The sequence below is a fragment of the Cantharellus anzutake genome (genome assembly GCF_015039405.1).
Source record: "Cantharellus anzutake strain C23 chromosome Unknown EI90scaffold_31, whole genome shotgun sequence".
NCBI classification, from domain to species: domain Eukaryota; kingdom Fungi; phylum Basidiomycota; class Agaricomycetes; order Cantharellales; family Hydnaceae; genus Cantharellus; species Cantharellus anzutake.
Genome location: NW_024066981.1, coordinates 466,928 through 483,436, shown reverse-complemented (window position 1 = coordinate 483,436; position 16,509 = coordinate 466,928). Strand labels below are relative to the sequence as shown.

The window sequence follows — 16,509 nt, the reverse complement described above, 5'->3', positions numbered from 1 at the left end:
AGTCACGTGTCGAGACGTCCCTATGTAATAAATTGGGCGGTTTGACATTTAGAAGCCTGCAATACAATTCTAGATGAGTTGCCAATTGTCGCGAAGCGCTCCGGGCACATAAGTGTGACCACGATTGGGGTATCCCACAACCACACTGCATCTCCCATCTTTTGATACCCACTATTACAACCTACTCAAGTATCTTGTTCTCTTCATCACCAGCGGCCACATCCATCCCCTTTCTGAGCGATGTCAACGGTAGCCCCTGTGCCATCGAGCATCGGTAATATAACCTCAAGACGGACAAAATCTTCCCTAAAGCCCAGCGGCACACTTCCGACGGGAAATGGGTCACCTTCCCCAGAAGTGAGTACCCCTACGTCAGCACACACTTCATTCTCACAGGCGATACTTACATACGGACATCGTCATCTCCATCTCCGAAGACTCTCAAACTTCATAGCTCACCAAAACTCAAAGTACGTCGCCTTGTACCTGGGTGTGTGTGTATTATCCAACCACCGTTTCTTTGTACAGAAGCGATCCCCTCAGAAAACTTCATTTAAAAGATTTAAAAGGCATCTTTTCTGGCCATTCATCTTCGCACTCGGCTATCTTGCGATCGTGTGCCCCAGCAAACCCGACTCAAATATATGCATACGCTCTTCCGTCTATTGGGACTCGGTGAAGACACATTCGACACCGGCCATCCAATATGTTATCTCTCATCCTTCCGTGGAGCCATACGTCCAAAAACTAGAACCCCACTGTGACCGGATCACGCGCTTCTTTGCCCCAGCGTTCAACCAATTCAGGGGCGTTCTCGGTCCCATCGTTGTGAAAATTGAGTATTTCTTTAACACGAAGGTTGGCCCACACATACAGCCCTATATTCGAAAGGCTCAACTCCAATTCGATGCACGGGTCCGACCGTTGTATTTGAAGTACGCCGAGCCACGCATTAGCCGATGGCGTCATTTCGTGACTAAGGCTTCTCCGTACTTTGAACGCACACGGTTTGCACTGCAACAGTCATGGTACAGGGCACAGCCCTACATTCGCAAGGTTCAGTTTTATCTTATCAAGGCCTGGAACGCTGTTCGCCCACACTTGAGCGTTCTTTTGGAGAAACTGAATGGAATACCACTATGGGCAAAGCAGCGCTTTGGACCTACAGTGTACCAAGTCTACAAAACCTACGTCGAGCCGCAGATTCGGAAAATCTCGGCAAAAATCGATGAGTTGGGCAGCAGAGGTGGCAACACGACCCCTTCGTCAATAACGTCGCCTGTGCCGACTGTTTCTTCCACCGGACCAGCAGCCGTGGTGGAGACAAAGACCTCAACCCCAGACATGATCTTGGAAACGGTCCAGCCCCCCACCAACTCCGTTGAGGATGTCTTTTTTGATCCCACGGACTTCATCGCGAACAGTATCGCTGAAACCCCGAGTCCAATTCCGACATCTGCTGAAGGCACTGAAGATATGACAAGCTCGCCCTTCGAAACTTTGTCCCCTGTTTACCCTGCGCAAGTTTCTCCAGCACACACTGAACCCGAAGTTAAACCAGAGCCCGAAATAGATGACATCATCGATGATATTTTCAGGGCGGACTCCCCGGAACCCACACCCCGCGAGGAACCACCTTCCGAAGAAACGGCCACAGTTGAGGATGCTCAAAGGCTCTCTCTTGAGGAGATTCACGAGAAGCGCAAGAAAATAGAAGCACGACATACTGAATGGGAGGCTAAAGTCGACCAAGCGGGCAAAGTTGGTATCGAAAATCTTATTGGGTCCATCACCTCTATACGCCATAAGGCCGTAAACAGTTTGTCTTCGGCGGAAGAAGGCACTATCGGTGTCCAAATCGCCGTGTTTAAGGCCGAAGGCTCCAAAGCCATTAAAGGAGTTGGGGCTTACGCGAACAAGCTCATGAACGGGCACTATCATGGTGCGGAGAAGATTGGGTTATTCGATGCTGTGGTGAGGAAGGTGGAGAAGAGATATGGCGAGGGCGCAAAACGATTGAGTGATGCGATTGCGGAGTGGTGGGCTGAAGTGAGAAATGAGGCGCAAGGAGAGGTGAAAAAGGAGGGAGGGAAAGTAGAAGACGTGGCAGGGGATGCACAGGCCGATTTGGGAATGGATTATGCTTGGTTGGAGGATGTAACTACTCATGATTGGACGGTGAGCAATGGTCTAGCACTACGTCACACAGTGAGGCTTAACGAACAATCCCATTCCTCTGGGATGCAGCGCTATCATGACCTCAAGCGATGTGAGTGGACCCATCGCACCCAAAATTCCCCTCAACTGATGTTTGTATTACCGTAGATGCAAAGGAATATGAGAATCAATACCAAGCCATCCTCGATGGAGAGCATCCGCAATCACCAGTGGATCCTCTTCCTGATGTCCTCCAAAAGCTCCGAGACGAGCTTCTTGAGATCGTATCCGTTTTCGAGAAGGCCCTTGTAAAGGCCCGTGACGATGGCTTCGGGATGTTTGTTAGTGGTGCACCGAAAGACACCGAGCCCACATCAAGTCCTAACGACCAGGCATCTTCTGAGAGTTCCCCCTACGAATATGTCACAGAGCAAGTTTAGGACTGATGAAAGTGACGGTAGGCGCTGCACGAGTTGCCAAGCTCCAACTGTTTTCCACTCCGTGATCAAAACGTGTGCCAAAGGAAGAACAAATATAAATTATGCTAACAGATTTATGTTCCCCTACATGCAAGCAGTTCAAAGTCAATACTATATAAGGGAAGGGAGATGGCGCGGTGACGCAAGTGACAGGAAAATGTAGTAAACAAGTTCATGATACCGTGGGCGTTGAAGCCGAAAATCATTGATCAAACCAGTTCATCAGGCTGTTGAGGACGCCATTTGAGATTGGATTCATAAAAGTCGAGCAACTAGGCAACAACTCTATTAATGAGACATGCAACGATAGTTATGGTCTGTGCATACCTTTCCTGATGATTTGGTCCTGAAAACGGGGCTCGTGGCCTTGTATCTGAGACCATCAACTCTGGATATAGCTCAGTTTAGCTTTCTTTTGTACCTTGATAGAGGAATCTTTGGACGCACCCTTGGAAATAAACAATCAGTAGTCCAGATGAATCCCTTTCTACTGTTGTGACTCGCTCGATTTCGCTCGTCCAGTCTTTCATTTTCTTGAACTGTTTCTCGGCATCGTAGACAGTATCGTCCTCCATGCCATTTTCTGCTAGAGCATTTACAGGCGTTGTGTCTTGCTCAGTGTCAAGCTCAGGAGAGACTTGTCTCTTTTTTTTTGCGCTGGCAGTGGTGGTGGTGGAGGTACGAGGCTTAGACTTTTTCTTTGGCGGTTCCTCGATATCCTCCATCTCCTCATCTACGAGTTCTGGACTGGCGGACTTCACCTTAGACGCACGCCCTCGTTTCGTAGCAGGTGTGGTAGCCTTCTTTGGTACGTCAGAATCGTCGTGTCCCACCTCTGAATCCTTCCGTCCTGTTGAACGTCGCGGCTTTGTGGCGCTGATGCTCTGCCTTCCTTTCTTTGCACTCCCACCTCGCGCATCCCAGTACTCGTCGATGAGCTCCTTAGCTCCCCTAGGAAGAAAAAAAGGCTAAGTCGTTCATGGCAGCGTGTGGCAAAATACGAAGGGCGCGTACTCGGCGTCGGTCTCGTTAACCCACGAGTTCTCTTCATCACCGTAGCCCTTCCAGCTGACAAAATACGCGTAGACGCCCTAGAGATGGAACAAAGACGCAGCCATAGGGCAATCCCGGTTGATGGGAGAAAACGGGGCGATGAAGTTGCGAATTCTTACCGATTGAAGGTGACCCATTTTGTGCTTGATGATTCGTTCGATTTCATACTCTTCCTCGCCTTCATCCTCTTCGTCTTCCTCGTCCGACCCTGTTTCGCGGTCCTTCCCATTGTCAGACGCGTCCTTCACATTCGAAGCGCGACCTTTCGTGCTGCTGCGGGACCTCGCGCCAGCAACCTCCTCGACCTCAGCAGCGCTATCATGTTCGGATCTTCCTTCATCAGCGACGGAATCTTCTCTTTCGTGCTTCGCGGGCATCAGGTAGGATTCGGGTGGGTTTCAAAAGTGTGTGCCGCCTCAAAGTTTGTATCCGAGATTGCACTTTCGGGGTTGCGCCACTGCACGTGTCACTGTTCATCGACAGGGCACGTGACCCAAACAAGCGGGTTTCACACACGTTTAGATCATTGATGCGCGTCCAGAGCTCACATCTTTTGTACCCCAAAAGTTCGCTGATATCCCTTCGAATCCAAAGCGTGGCTCTTAGAAGTAGATGTTTTGGTGGCGTGGTAGTTCCGGCTTTCCGATCAGAGTACTGTTTTCTGGCAGGCCGCGGAGTAAGTAACTTGCTCGATGAATTGCCAGCAACTCGTCTCCTCTTCACCGTGTGCAGCGAAGAGAAGACACCGCTAATAATACCATGACGCCCTTCTCTGAAGGATTTGCTTAGTATTACACTCTGTTACTCTTCTCGGCCGCACATTTCCCACTCCAGATGACAGGATCCCCAGACAGCTTCTTAATCGCTCAAATGCCCAATGATTGTATGTCCAATTTTCCCATCTTGTAATTTATATAACATGTCGGAGGCGCATGGGTGCCCAGAAACCTGTTACAAGGGAGCGGTCACCGTTGACATGCGGCGAAAATGTAGTTTGGCAAGCGTTCGTCGCTACGAACATTTATGGCTGAATCAAGCGGGTAGTAATAAAGTTCTGAGGCCAAGAGCCGCCCGCACTATCATTACCATCTAGGCACGGGCCACGACCTTTTATTTTGAGCTTCGAAACTCTTAATTTGACGAGAAGCAGGGTCCTAAACACCCACATGAGCGCTTACAATTCACAATGATTCTTTATCAGCGAGACAAGGACTGAGCGGTCTCCATCACCTCGTATCAATGAGAAGATTGATACCAACAACGGAAAAAACAACAGATTACAGATGAATAAAATGCGTAGAACATTTGCGTAAAAACGATACATGAATGGGCGCACCGCGGTGGGAGGATCTGACGGTGTTTCTCACTATGAAACCCTCAAGTCATCGCCGACCGGGACTAGCGCTCCGCCCTCTCCCCTGCCTGTTGCCGCCAGCTTTTTTCCTCGGCCCCGTTGGAGGGGGTCTTACAAATGCAAAATCACATTCCAAAACTTGCTCCAAATGGGTCGATCCGTTCGCTTCGTCAACGGCTCGTTTAGCTTCTGGATAAGTTGCATACTCCACTAGTGCATACCCCTGTCAGAGCAACATGAAATCAAAGAAAGGAGGCGAGAAAATTGTGAAAAAACGGTGAAACGCTCGGATCCATGGAACATACTTTAACGTATCCCGTGCGACGGTCAAGGTTAAGGTGCAAGTTGAGAATTTCCCCATAGTCTGAGAATCGGTCGTGCAGATCCTCTTCAGTTGCTTCTTCATGAACGTTGGTCACCATGACTATCCACCCCTCTACAGCTTTAGACCGGGAGTTCAGTGTACAGTAAAAACATCGGAAAATCAGAATTAGAGATGAGGACATCATGACGTGGTGACACACATCGGGCGGCCTTGCCATCTCCATCTTTCACTTGACTCTCCAGAGTCTCATAATCCTGCTCTGCCACTTCACTGGCTCCTTTTCCGCCTGCTGATTGCTTAGACCGAACAAAACGGAGAGAGCGGGCATCAGATCTTCACACCTGTGCTTTTGTGTAGCCGTCCTTTCTTGCGAATGGCTCCATTGCCTTCAAGGCGCCGAACAACACGATGCTCAGTGACTCTCTAAGGGTCGTCGACGACCAAAACTAACCCTCATCAATATTCATGAAATCATCCATGACGTTTTCTATAGCCCAGTCGAGAAAATTCGGGATGTGTGAAGTTCAGTGTTGAGTGGCCAACTGAGTCGGCTTCGTCCATGCCCAGGGAATTTCCAATAGTGCTCACGGTCACCTATATTTGTTAAGCGCGCTAGTCTCCCATATTTACTCAGTGGCCCATCAGCAAATCCATATTATTTAATCCAATCGTAAAAGGGATCATAAAATGCAAGATGGCCGTAAGGGCCCCAGATCCAGATCCTTGCCCATTTTTCCGAAATTATGGTTTCAGAATCTGAGCTCTATTATTTTCTCCCGTTCATTCCCAGCGTCTCGGGGCGAGTAACTGCTCAACGGATCAGTTGCTATGTAGAAGCGTCTGAATTCTCCGCATAGAATTACTATCAAACCATACAGTCGAAGCGGAGGCGCATGTCAGCTGTATGCCAATCTAGCGTATAAAAGCGCCGTGCTATGACGCCTACTGGCCTCATCAGCTCTCTCCTTCACGCACTGTTCAACATACATGGCTCTCTCTACCACTGCCACTCACCCTTGCAACGTCTGCCGGGAACCCACTACCCTCTGGTGCTCCAGGTGTCACCTTGCTTGGTACTGCAGCCCAGAGCATCTAACAGGGGTGAGCTTCCCTCTTGTGTATGTGTGAATATGCACTGACCCGTTTGCTTAGGATTGGAACAGCCATCGTTACGAATGTCGGCCATATCAACCCTCCATTCCTCTTCAAATAGACCCTTCCACCATGGAAGCTAGCACCGCCGCATCGTTCACCGCGATCCTCTTCCCCTGCAGCAGTGACAGTCCCCAGCTCATCAAAGTCGACTGCCTTGCACGCCCCCAGGCAACTGGCCCGTGCAAATGGACCCCAATTGCGATGCCACACGTCGGTGGCCAACGGGAGCCCGGCAATGTCATTGTAACTCGTGGCGTCGGCGGTGCACCTCTCCGCTTTCCGATGCAAGTTTTCTATCGGGCCGACTTCTTGAATGATGGCTCGCCGCCGAACAGGTCGATTATCAAGCTCACTGGCGGTCAGGGTATGTGATGCGGTTTCATCGCCTGCCGTCGTTTCTGGCATTAATCGTCCATGTTGCCGCACTCTTTCCCTCCTCTGTAGCTACACATATTTGGAACGGAAACGTTATCGCGTTGAAATTCTATGGAACTCGACGACAAGGGTAGGTGCCAGCTTCCTTATTCTACCTCTATAATGCATATATGCACGGCGAACTGGCAATGCTGCCATCCTTGTCTGATTCTATACGATTACTAATTACCCGTTTCTTCATTTCACATTAAGGTACGCTGATGCAACTAATGGAGATCTGGCAGCGCTTGTCGCATATTTCATGGAGCCCACCTGCACCTAATCCGACTATCCGTTTCGCTTTCCCCTTTAGTTTCTTTTTGCATTACCTCGTATAATTTCCTCGTCTCCTACCCTGCATAAGTACACCGCCATAATTCCTTTCCCTACTAGTTTCGTGCAGCTTTCCATACCCGCTTTCTTGACTCCCATGCTCCTGTCACTATACTAATACTTTGGTCTTGATTCTTGCATTTTGCGAACATTGAGAGTTCAAATGCTTTCTTGTTTTACATATACCCATGTCCCGGGCGGCTCCGCCCAGTGCATATATACAATTCATTGTTCACGGTCGCCGATCAATACACCATATTTTCTTGAAATACAGAATTGACTACCCTGGTTCTGAATAGACTTGGGAAACTCACACCATATACTGTGTATATGCGCGTATGTTACCCCTCTTCGCTTCGTGATATGATCTAGATGCAGACAAGTCTGCCATCCTTCCCGAAACGTTGTGCATTTGTGAAAATCAAAGATAGCGGTACACGATTTATTGGTACAAAGGAGAGGCAGTTCCCAAGCCCATTTGTTTACACTCGACGTACAATGGCTCTTACACGCGCGACCCATATACATCTTTGGGTTCGACACCTCCCTGGCCCTTTCGAACGTTCGCCTCACCCCATCTACGGAACAAATAGGACATTATGCAGCCCAGTGGCGGAGTGGATGAGGGAAACGCAGACCAAATGAGCGACATTTTTCATAAAGAGCAAAGCAGTGAGGGCATACTTTTTGATGCGGATAGATTCAATTTGAATAAAACCCGTAGTATCGGTTGGCTCAAAGCCGCCTAGTTCATCCATTGAAGATTCCCTCTCATCGTAAAGGCCCTATGATGCGGAGAAATGCGGCAATAAGATAAGTATGTAACAGGAGCCATTGGGTGGCGAATCTGCCTCTACAAGCGATTCGCGTGCGGCCACAAGATCAAATGATGCTCACCTCGTTCGAGAACCGGCCTTGGACAATAACGTTACCCTTGTATAGCTTCAACCTGACCGTGCCATTCACGGTGCGTTGGCTGGCTGGGATAGCAGACGTGATGAATTCTCGTTCTGGACTGAAGAAGTAGCCATTATACAAAATTTGGCTTAGGTGGATGGTAACGAATTGATCCCTAAGAGCCCGCACATTCCTATCCAGCGTGAGACCTTCTATGTCTAGGTGCGCGACCCGAAGGATCGTGGCCGCGGGGGATTCATAACAGCCTCGGGACTTAACACCAATGAATCGATTCTCCACGATGTCAAGCCTTCCAATACCATGCTTGCGTGCTAGCGCGTTCAACGCGAGGAAAATATCTACAGCGTCAGTGTACACTTTGTCGCCATTGACCACTTTGGTTGGAAGCCCGGCGGTGAACTCGATCGAAATGTATTCCGGCTCCAGTGGGGCAGTGTCCGGTGACGTAGTTAACTTCCACATATCCTCCGGAGGCGTCGTATTGGGATCCTCGAGAATACCCGCCTCATATGAGATATGGAACAGATTTTCATCTAATTATGGCTCAGCCCATGTGGAGGCGGGGGAAAAAGTAATTTTTGTGCATACCAGTGGACCACGGTTTTGCGGCAGTTTGTGCAACTGGGATGTTCTTTTCAGCAGCGTACTTCAGTAAGGCGCTTCGGCCCGCGAAACGATTATAGAACTCTGGTGTACGGCAAATGTGAGTGGATTGTCCCTTCTCAGCATATATCCACCGACCGGGGATCCGCCATGGAGCAATAACTTTGATGTCCGGTTTGAGACCGTAAAAAGCAAGCTCAAAGCGAACTTGATCGTTCCCTTTCCCGGTGCAGCCATGTGATACAAAACTGGACGGAGGGGGGTCAGGAAATGTGTCTATAAGGGGATGCTGTGTACTCACTCGCATCCCTCTTTGGACGCCACAGAAATCATCCCACGAGCAATGACCGGACGCGCCAGAGAGGTACCCAGAAGGTACACATTCTAGGTCAGATCAGATCAAATTAATCGGGATCATTAGAATGACAATCCTGACCTCGTAGATGCAGTTTGCCTGGACTGCTGGGTAGATGAGTTCCGTGACAAATTCGCGCTTAAGGTCCTGTAGAGACGTGGAAGGCTAGAACGATACGGTCCCCAAAAAAGTGCCCCCCTTTACCTCAAGGAAGAACTTTTTTGCGCCAACCCCCAATGCTTTCTTACGAGCAGCATCAAAATCCTGTGGGGCCTCAGAACAACGCTTACGCATCGTAAAATAAGATTACCCACTTCCTCCTGCCCAACGTCCGCCATGAAGGCGTAAACCTCGTAGCCCTGCTCAATGAGCCAGGCCAAAATGCATGATGTATCTTTGATCCCAAACTGAGCACGATCGAAACCCAGGGCAGTCTTGATACATACCGAGGCCACCAGAATATGCCAATAGAACACGTCCTTTCGATTGTGATGCCATTTGCTCGAGAGCTCCAGATGTGCTTCGGAATCGCAATCGAGCGGAAGCAAAGCTGCTGATGGATTATATTGGATGTCAAGCTTTGTCGGCCGGGAACCTCCGGATCCACCATGACCAAATTCGTGATACAGTCAGTCCACAGCCCAGTTACCTCCCGATATTTGTTGGTGGCGGATTTCCCTCCTACCACTCTCCGCTGCGTGGGGGCAGAAGTGGATCAATGGCAACAGTTCTCCTCTCGCAAATACTAAACATTTGAATTGTTCTACACTAACTCCTGTCATTGCCGCCAAAGCTTCGCAGAAGCACTGAAGTATCCGAGCAGGGTTCGTTGATCAAGTCTTGGCCTCCTGCCTAATACATTTTACTAGGTCTAATCCAGCATCTGGGGCGTCGGCTGTGTGGATCTGGTTATGTACAACCACATGGGATCTCTCAGGACCAATGGCAATTATCATGTCAGTTATGGAATGCACCATATATTGACAAATGATGCTCACGGTCGTAAGCTGCCGTCAAGTACGACGGTTAATAGGCGGCAGATACCGCATAAGCTTGATTGAAACTCAACGATATTGAACCGAGATGTGGGGACGCGAATCAAGTATGTTTTGGGAATGTTTTATCATTGGCTGTTTTACATAGAACAAATGGACAGGTACCACACCTTCTTTGGGAGCTTCTGAATGACACGAAAGCGGCCTATATATTAGATCTAATTTTGAACTTAGTATGGAAGGACGTGGAGTTTCAAATTCGCAACATCTCGCAAACTCCTTTCTTGTCGCTCACGTGGGTCTAATTCTCACGGACAAGGGCAACTGTGAATATTCATGGGTCATCTCATCACTGTCGCAACGTGAGATTCACCCCACCTGGATGGGTTCAGATCACTAACACACATGGTTCGTCTCAGCTGGTGAGCTGATTCCGCTAAATGCTGCATAATATGACGGGCCGATCTCAGTTATTGTGACGGAGAAGCGCACTAAACCAATGGGCTTTGGATTTCGGGGTATGTTCGTAAGCTTATACTAAATCTGTTGACTAATACATACTTCTTGTCGCAGGGGAACAGGGATCGCATTCTAGAAAGCATACGTATTTCAAAAGGGCGTGGGGCGACGCTTAGAGTCGGCCCGGAGCTCGAAATACCGTGCGTCGCTTGGCCAATCTTTGGACTTGCTGATCGCGGAAAACCAAATGCAGGGGATATGGGTGTCTTGACCACTTCTTAGAAGGTCTGTCGGCTATGTCGAAAAATGGGAAATGAGAAGCTCAGGTCTTATCAGGTGATACCACAGACCACTCATGGGAAATTTTGGGAGAAATTCTCCAGAATGAATGCGTTCAAGGAATAGTATGCGACCTTGGAATGTACGAATATGGACCCTTGGCTCTTCATTACCGAATTTAACACCTCATCTCCAACGGTTTCTTAATCAACAGGCCAGTAATCCACAAAAGTGTAACTTACAACTGCCGAGTTATTATTCGGGGGTCCAAAATCCTCCTAATTCGCCCAAAGATGTGGCTAGCCAATGACGGTAATTATAGGGAGTTGCGCTATTTTTCCCCGTGGCACAAGCATCGGCAAGTCGAGGATTTCTATCTCCCAGAATTCATTCGCGAAATAACAGGCCAGGTTGGTCCTCCCCAAGCCCTCGGTGTCGGCACCTCATGCTCCCTCATAACCATAGATTACCGTCCCTATTGGAGATGCCGTTATCAGTACATTTGATACATGTATTGGTGTGGAGCTATGCGAAGAGTTATTCACACCTGCGAGGTAGAATGAGATTATATCTCTATTGGTTGGATTGCAGCTGACTTGATCCTCTTTCAAGTCCACATACATTAATGGGGCTAGATGGGGTGGAAATATTCACTAATTCGAGCGGGAGTCACCACGAGCTACGTAAGCTGCACGCACGCGTGGACCTCATCAAAGAAGCGACAGCGAAAGTGGGTACCCTTCAATGACACCATATTTTTGGGTGCTACTTGAACTTCACAATAATTCGCTCACCATCAGCTCGGCGGAGTATACCTTTACGCGAATCAACAAGGGTGTGATGGAGATCGCCTGTATTACGATGGCTCTGCTCTCATTGCCGTGAACGGACGCATCATCGCGCAAGGGTCGCAATTCTCCCTCCACGATGTGGAAGTTGTTTCCGCCACTATTGATGTTCACGACGTGCGATCCTACCGCGGCCGCAGCAGCAGAAATATGCAAGCAGCATCTTCCGCGGCATATCCCAGAATTGAGGTTGATGCGTCGTTATCGCCGGGTGTCCCTAAGGTGCTCCCTGACGTGAAGGCTGCCCGCGAGTTCCAAGTTCGATTCCACACTCCCGAGCAAGAAATAGCGTTAGTCCTATCAATTTATTTTTTCAGGTTCTGATCACCTTTTCGCTGTTAAGTCTTGGTCCTGCATGCTGGCTATGGGACTATTTACGAAGGTCCCGCACTTCGGGATATTTCGTTCCATTGAGTGGCGGCATCGATAGCTGTGCAACCGCCGTCATTGTTTATTCTATGTGCCGCCTCGTAACTCAAGCGGCCTCTGAAGGGCGTGAGTGTCCGCTTTCTGATGCGATCTCCACCTAGCTTGACGCGATTGATTTTTAGGCGAGCAAGTGATCGAGGACGCACGGCGAATAGTTGGTGAGAAACCAAATTCATCCTATGTTCCGATTGATCCACGGGAGTTCTGCGGGAGGATATTTCACACCTGTTACATGGGAACCGAAAACTCCAGTGCTGAAACAAGGGACCGGGCCAAGAATCTTTCAGGGGCCATCGGAAGGTGAGTGTGGGACTGTGTTTAGTCACTCTCGGCATTGACAGGTCCCGCAGTTATCATATTGATCTGAACATGGACACACTCGTTACGGCCGTGCGAAACTTATTTTCTCTTGTCACAGGTGTCAAACCAAGATTCCGTGTGCATGGTGGATCCGACGCGGAGAACCTCGCACTCCAAAATATCCAGGTCTATCCATGTCCAATCCCCTTTTCCTAATTTCCTTTGACTTCTTTGACTAGGCCCGCCTGCGGATGGTGCTAGCTTACCTGTTTGCGCAGCTGCTTCCCTGGGTCAGGGGCGGAGTTGGCGGGCTCCTTGTATTAGGCAGTGCAAATGTTGATGAAAGGTGAACATCCATATTCATAAAGTGGATGCTAGGGGCCCGAACATTTCATTAGTATACGCGGCTATTTCACCAAATATGACTGCTCTTCCGGTGGGTTTAATATTCATCCTCGTTTGGTGTGATTGACATAATATTGGTTTGACTCAGCCGACATCAATCCGATCGGTGGGATCAGCAAAACAGACCTCAAAAAGTTCATTGCCTATGCTAAAGATGCATTTAATCTTCCTGGTTTGCAAGAGTTGGTCCATTTGAATGATTTCAACTGCCCACTTCTGATCCGCTCCCCAGTTTCATGGATGCAGTTCCCACGGCAGAGCTTGAGCCTATCACACAGACATATGTTCAGGCTGATGAGGTATAGCGCCGATATTGATATTGGACTTACTGCAGGATTAATACTTTGTCCATTCATTCATCAGGCCGACATGGGCATGACTTACGATGAACTTTCCATATTTGGCCGCCTCCGCAAAGTCGAGCGATGTGGCCCATACAGCATGTTCACCAAGCTTCTCAATGAATGGGCGGGCATGTGGTCTCCGGCGCAGGTATGTCTTTGTCCGGGATGCGGTGACGCTTTGTTATTAACACCCCGCCGGCTTTTCCAAGATTGCGGATAAAGTGAAGCGTTTCTTCTTCGAGTACGCGCGAAACAGACACAAGATGACAACCATCACGCCATCATATCACGCAGTACGTCACAGTTCCTAGGTACTTGCGGTCACCCTCATTGATGCGCTCAACAGGAGACCTATAGTCCTGACGACAATAGTGAGCAGACAGAACCCCATTTTGGTTCAATCTGACATTGGTTTCGCGCAGGATATGATCTCCGCCCATTCCTTTACCCAGCTCGCTTCCCCCACCAGTTTGCGAAGATTGATGAAGTTGCTGACCGATTCGAGCACTCAGAGCTCTATCAAAAAGCAGACCCAGCGTAAGAAGGGCTTGCATCCGCATTCAGTTGTTTCGGTGGCGAATTTCTCGGATTGTGTTTGTACGAGTGAAGGAATTGTACACAGTGTAACCAATACAATTGACAATAGAAATCCCGGCAAGATGTCCACGAAGAATCTCGACCACGTTGCGGAAGTCCTTACATTACATGTAATGATGTGTTTGCAAAATTATTGAAGTGTTAATATTATGAACGAGATGTGATGTCCATAAGCGGCTTCACCGTGACAAGAAAGTAGAAAGTATACTCTGCATAACAATTTTCTTCATGATTGTCGGCTCCGGCGCTAGAGGGAAGTAAGTAAGCGTGATGTCCTAGAGGTTCGCATATAGTTGACATACGATCGCCTAGCCCCTCTTCCTTGACTTTCCTCTTAACGCTCTCCATCACCTGATTGACTGCACTTCTGTCCAGATCATCTCTCGCCTTCATGAGACCTTCCACGAAAGTTAAGTTAGGCCCATGAACCTTGGCGAAACTCCAGAAGCTTAGGAACACCAAGTTCTTGCTTGCAGTGAGGAGCGCGTGGCACATTTCAATAATTTCGAATTGTCGCTCCAATTCCTCTGGACGTTTGTTTGGACCGAGAATTTGTGCGAAGAAGTCGTACGTGAGAGCGATGTCTTCTTTGATGCGATCGGCGGCAGCGGGCATCTTCAGTTTCGATGTCCGATGAAGGGCGGTGAGATAGGTGACGAGGAAATTATCAAGGAAGTTCTCGATCAGAAGATCGAGAATGGATGGATTCAGGAAGGATTGATAGTCATTCATGTAGTCCTTCAACGTTTCGACAATCTGCGTAGCTAGCGTCCCGTCGTACCATTGTGGAGAGTTGAATAGTTGCTTAGTGGCTGGTTTAATGTCGTTGAAGGCAATGGTAACGAGGGATTGTGTGCATCTGTTGACTACCTCTACGTAGCCGTCAATTGTGGTATTAAGCTCATTTCGAATGACGACGCGATACTTCTCGCTGACGAGCTCCTCGATACGTGCCGATAGAGCTTCGCAGTTATCGGCAGATCGAATCTGATCGTTAGCAAGAGCAATGATATAGTCAACTAACCCTCCGGGAACCTCCTCTCCCGGCTTGGCGTCCACTTGTTTCTTGAGTTCGGAATCGACAAGTCTCGACCATGTGTCTTGCATACCGCGTAGCACTCGCGACACCTCGGTCACAACCTTGGCCAGCACTGCACCTTGGCCACTGTCCAAAGCTAGGTCTACTTGCTGGTTGACCATCTGGAAGAGGATGACCGTCCTCTGCATTCCATACAGACCATCTGCATCCTCTTCGGGAGACTCGTCTCGAGTGATGAACACCTTTCGTTCATCCTGCATAATGTTCTTGGACCATTCAGATAACTTGCGCAAAATGAGGGAGACGTAATCGTCGATCAGTGACTGTTCCGAGCCATCCAGGAGTGCTGGTGTCACCCATTCCGGATTAGACGCAAGTTCCTTCATGTCTTTTTTATACTGCTTGAGGAATGCGTGGAGAGCAAGTAGCGTTGAAGCCTCAGGATTTGAAGCCACAATCCTGCGAATGACACCGTCCACGGCCTTGTGATATTTCCGAACATATTGACCGTAGATATCCCAATCGGCAGGGAAGCAAGGGGTAAGCAGAGATTGTGCCTGGAGTAGGTCGGTATACATCCAACTAATGGTATCAAGGAATCCAGCTTCGCCTTTTCCGTTCGCGAGCGACTCCTCGTATGCCGTTTGGACCTTACGATTGATAGTTTCCGTTACTTTTTGTAGGATATTAGCACGATAATGCTTCAGTCGTCTGGACTCGGCAGCTATCGACTTGAATTTGGCAGCAGCATCGATTTTGGCAGCTTTTTTGACGAGACGTATACTGACAGCCTGGGAGATAATGAAGGACGAGTGTAAGCTATTGGCTATATCAATAGCCGCGGTCATTGCACACCTTCTCGTCCTCTTTTCCTTCAATTTCGACAATTTTTACCAGCTTCACGATCGCATTTGGGTAACCAGCGCGAGCAATTTCGAGCAGATTTTCGCCCATCATTATAATGTACTCGTCGAAACTTTGTATGACCCCGTCGAGTCTGGAGAAATGATTTTTGAGAGTGTTCCTCACATCTGCCGATGCACGCTTGGCTTGATGTAGAGTTTGGTTTCGGAAAGCTTCCAATTGGTTGAGGCGGTAGTGTATGGTAAGAATGTAAGGTGCTGGTCCGAGGATGTCTTCACGAGAGGCTTCCAATTGGGCTTCCACTGTGTCCAACCGAGAATACATCTCTGTCAGATTGTTGACAACTTCCTCGGTTTGAACAAAATTCCGGTGCACCATCGAGACCTGTTCAGAGCCCGAGCAGATGAGGCTGGCATCATTTCTCTACGCCGAGAGGACGAACCCTGCTAATCTGGTCGAAGGTTTTGATATTGTTTGTGGGTCCGTTAAACATGGTCTCCACGTTCTGCAGCTCATCCCTAATAGACTGTACATGACTCTTCGTTTGCAAGAGTTTCCGCAGTCCCTCCCTAGTGGCTTCCAGCTGATCTTTTACGCCACTCTTTAGTTTAGCGTCTATGGAAGCTTTCTCTTTCTCGAGCTTCTTCCTGAACGCGGCGAGCTTCATGAGATCGTCTGGAGATTGAAGAAACTCTCCCACCATCTGGGCGGGTGTCATATGAGAGGATGCCATCAGACCACGGCGGTGGCCACTCTTGGACAGCCTCTCACAAGCAGAGCCTTCGGGGCGTGGCTGTGCAGAAT

General features: G+C 48.9%; 7 protein-coding genes across 7 annotated transcripts; 3 read left to right on the top strand and 4 right to left on the bottom strand.

Moving 5' to 3' along the window:
* Nucleotides 1-64: 64 nt before the first annotated feature.
* On the top strand, nt 65-2,702 carry EI90DRAFT_3062791 (uncharacterized protein). The gene is made up of 5 exons (XM_039060667.1): nt 65-357; nt 438-470; nt 529-2,178; nt 2,248-2,269; nt 2,326-2,702. Exons 1-5 carry the CDS (start codon nt 241-243, stop codon nt 2,595-2,597), a joined length of 2,094 nt encoding a protein of 697 aa, XP_038914902.1. The 5' UTR covers nt 65-240; the 3' UTR covers nt 2,598-2,702.
* On the bottom strand, nt 2,586-4,316 carry EI90DRAFT_1403915 (uncharacterized protein). Its single transcript, XM_039051768.1, has 5 exons — nt 3,809-4,316; nt 3,651-3,727; nt 3,084-3,587; nt 2,964-3,024; nt 2,586-2,908 (listed from the first exon to the last, which is right to left on the bottom strand). Exons 1-5 carry the CDS (start codon nt 4,064-4,066, stop codon nt 2,846-2,848), a joined length of 963 nt encoding a protein of 320 aa, XP_038914901.1. The 5' UTR covers nt 4,067-4,316; the 3' UTR covers nt 2,586-2,845.
* A 753-nt stretch (nt 4,317-5,069) lies between these two features.
* EI90DRAFT_3062787 (Y14 protein) lies at nt 5,070-5,892 on the bottom strand (the record flags this gene model as incomplete). The annotated part of the gene is made up of 5 exons (XM_039060666.1): nt 5,820-5,892; nt 5,710-5,754; nt 5,568-5,654; nt 5,349-5,485; nt 5,070-5,266 (listed from the first exon to the last, which is right to left on the bottom strand). Exons 1-5 carry the CDS (start codon nt 5,845-5,847, stop codon nt 5,072-5,074), a joined length of 492 nt encoding a protein of 163 aa, XP_038914900.1. The 5' UTR covers nt 5,848-5,892.
* A 67-nt stretch (nt 5,893-5,959) lies between these two features.
* On the top strand, nt 5,960-7,521 carry EI90DRAFT_3062786 (uncharacterized protein). Its single transcript, XM_039060665.1, has 4 exons — nt 5,960-6,469; nt 6,521-6,887; nt 6,968-7,028; nt 7,151-7,521. The coding sequence occupies exons 1-4, from the start codon at nt 6,356-6,358 to the stop codon at nt 7,218-7,220; spliced, it is 612 nt and encodes a 203-aa protein (XP_038914899.1). The 5' UTR covers nt 5,960-6,355; the 3' UTR covers nt 7,221-7,521.
* Nucleotides 7,522-7,775: 254 nt separating this feature from the next.
* Nucleotides 7,776-9,679, bottom strand: EI90DRAFT_2973713 (argininosuccinate synthetase; the record flags this gene model as incomplete). Its single annotated transcript, XM_039055787.1, has 10 exons — nt 9,593-9,679; nt 9,461-9,540; nt 9,351-9,410; nt 9,228-9,293; nt 9,093-9,175; nt 8,930-9,039; nt 8,777-8,875; nt 8,168-8,721; nt 7,955-8,055; nt 7,776-7,848 (listed from the first exon to the last, which is right to left on the bottom strand). The coding sequence occupies exons 1-10, from the start codon at nt 9,642-9,644 to the stop codon at nt 7,776-7,778; spliced, it is 1,278 nt and encodes a 425-aa protein (XP_038914898.1). The 5' UTR covers nt 9,645-9,679.
* Nucleotides 9,680-10,477: 798 nt separating this feature from the next.
* On the top strand, nt 10,478-13,746 carry EI90DRAFT_3145957 (uncharacterized protein; the record flags this gene model as incomplete). Its single annotated transcript, XM_039065363.1, has 20 exons — nt 10,478-10,503; nt 10,626-10,659; nt 10,715-10,800; nt 10,854-10,885; nt 10,937-11,021; nt 11,094-11,289; nt 11,345-11,433; nt 11,492-11,609; nt 11,680-12,017; nt 12,071-12,222; nt 12,279-12,456; nt 12,507-12,642; nt 12,696-12,802; nt 12,855-12,892; nt 12,950-13,043; nt 13,094-13,160; nt 13,225-13,353; nt 13,415-13,498; nt 13,552-13,576; nt 13,628-13,746. The coding sequence occupies 20 exons, from the start codon at nt 10,478-10,480 to the stop codon at nt 13,744-13,746; spliced, it is 2,133 nt and encodes a 710-aa protein (XP_038914897.1).
* A 25-nt stretch (nt 13,747-13,771) lies between these two features.
* EI90DRAFT_2997205 (exocyst complex component Sec6) lies at nt 13,772-16,509 on the bottom strand. Its single transcript, XM_039056235.1, has 4 exons — nt 16,148-16,509; nt 15,697-16,089; nt 14,105-15,632; nt 13,772-14,049 (listed from the first exon to the last, which is right to left on the bottom strand). Exons 1-4 carry the CDS (start codon nt 16,436-16,438, stop codon nt 13,982-13,984), a joined length of 2,280 nt encoding a protein of 759 aa, XP_038914896.1. The 5' UTR covers nt 16,439-16,509; the 3' UTR covers nt 13,772-13,981.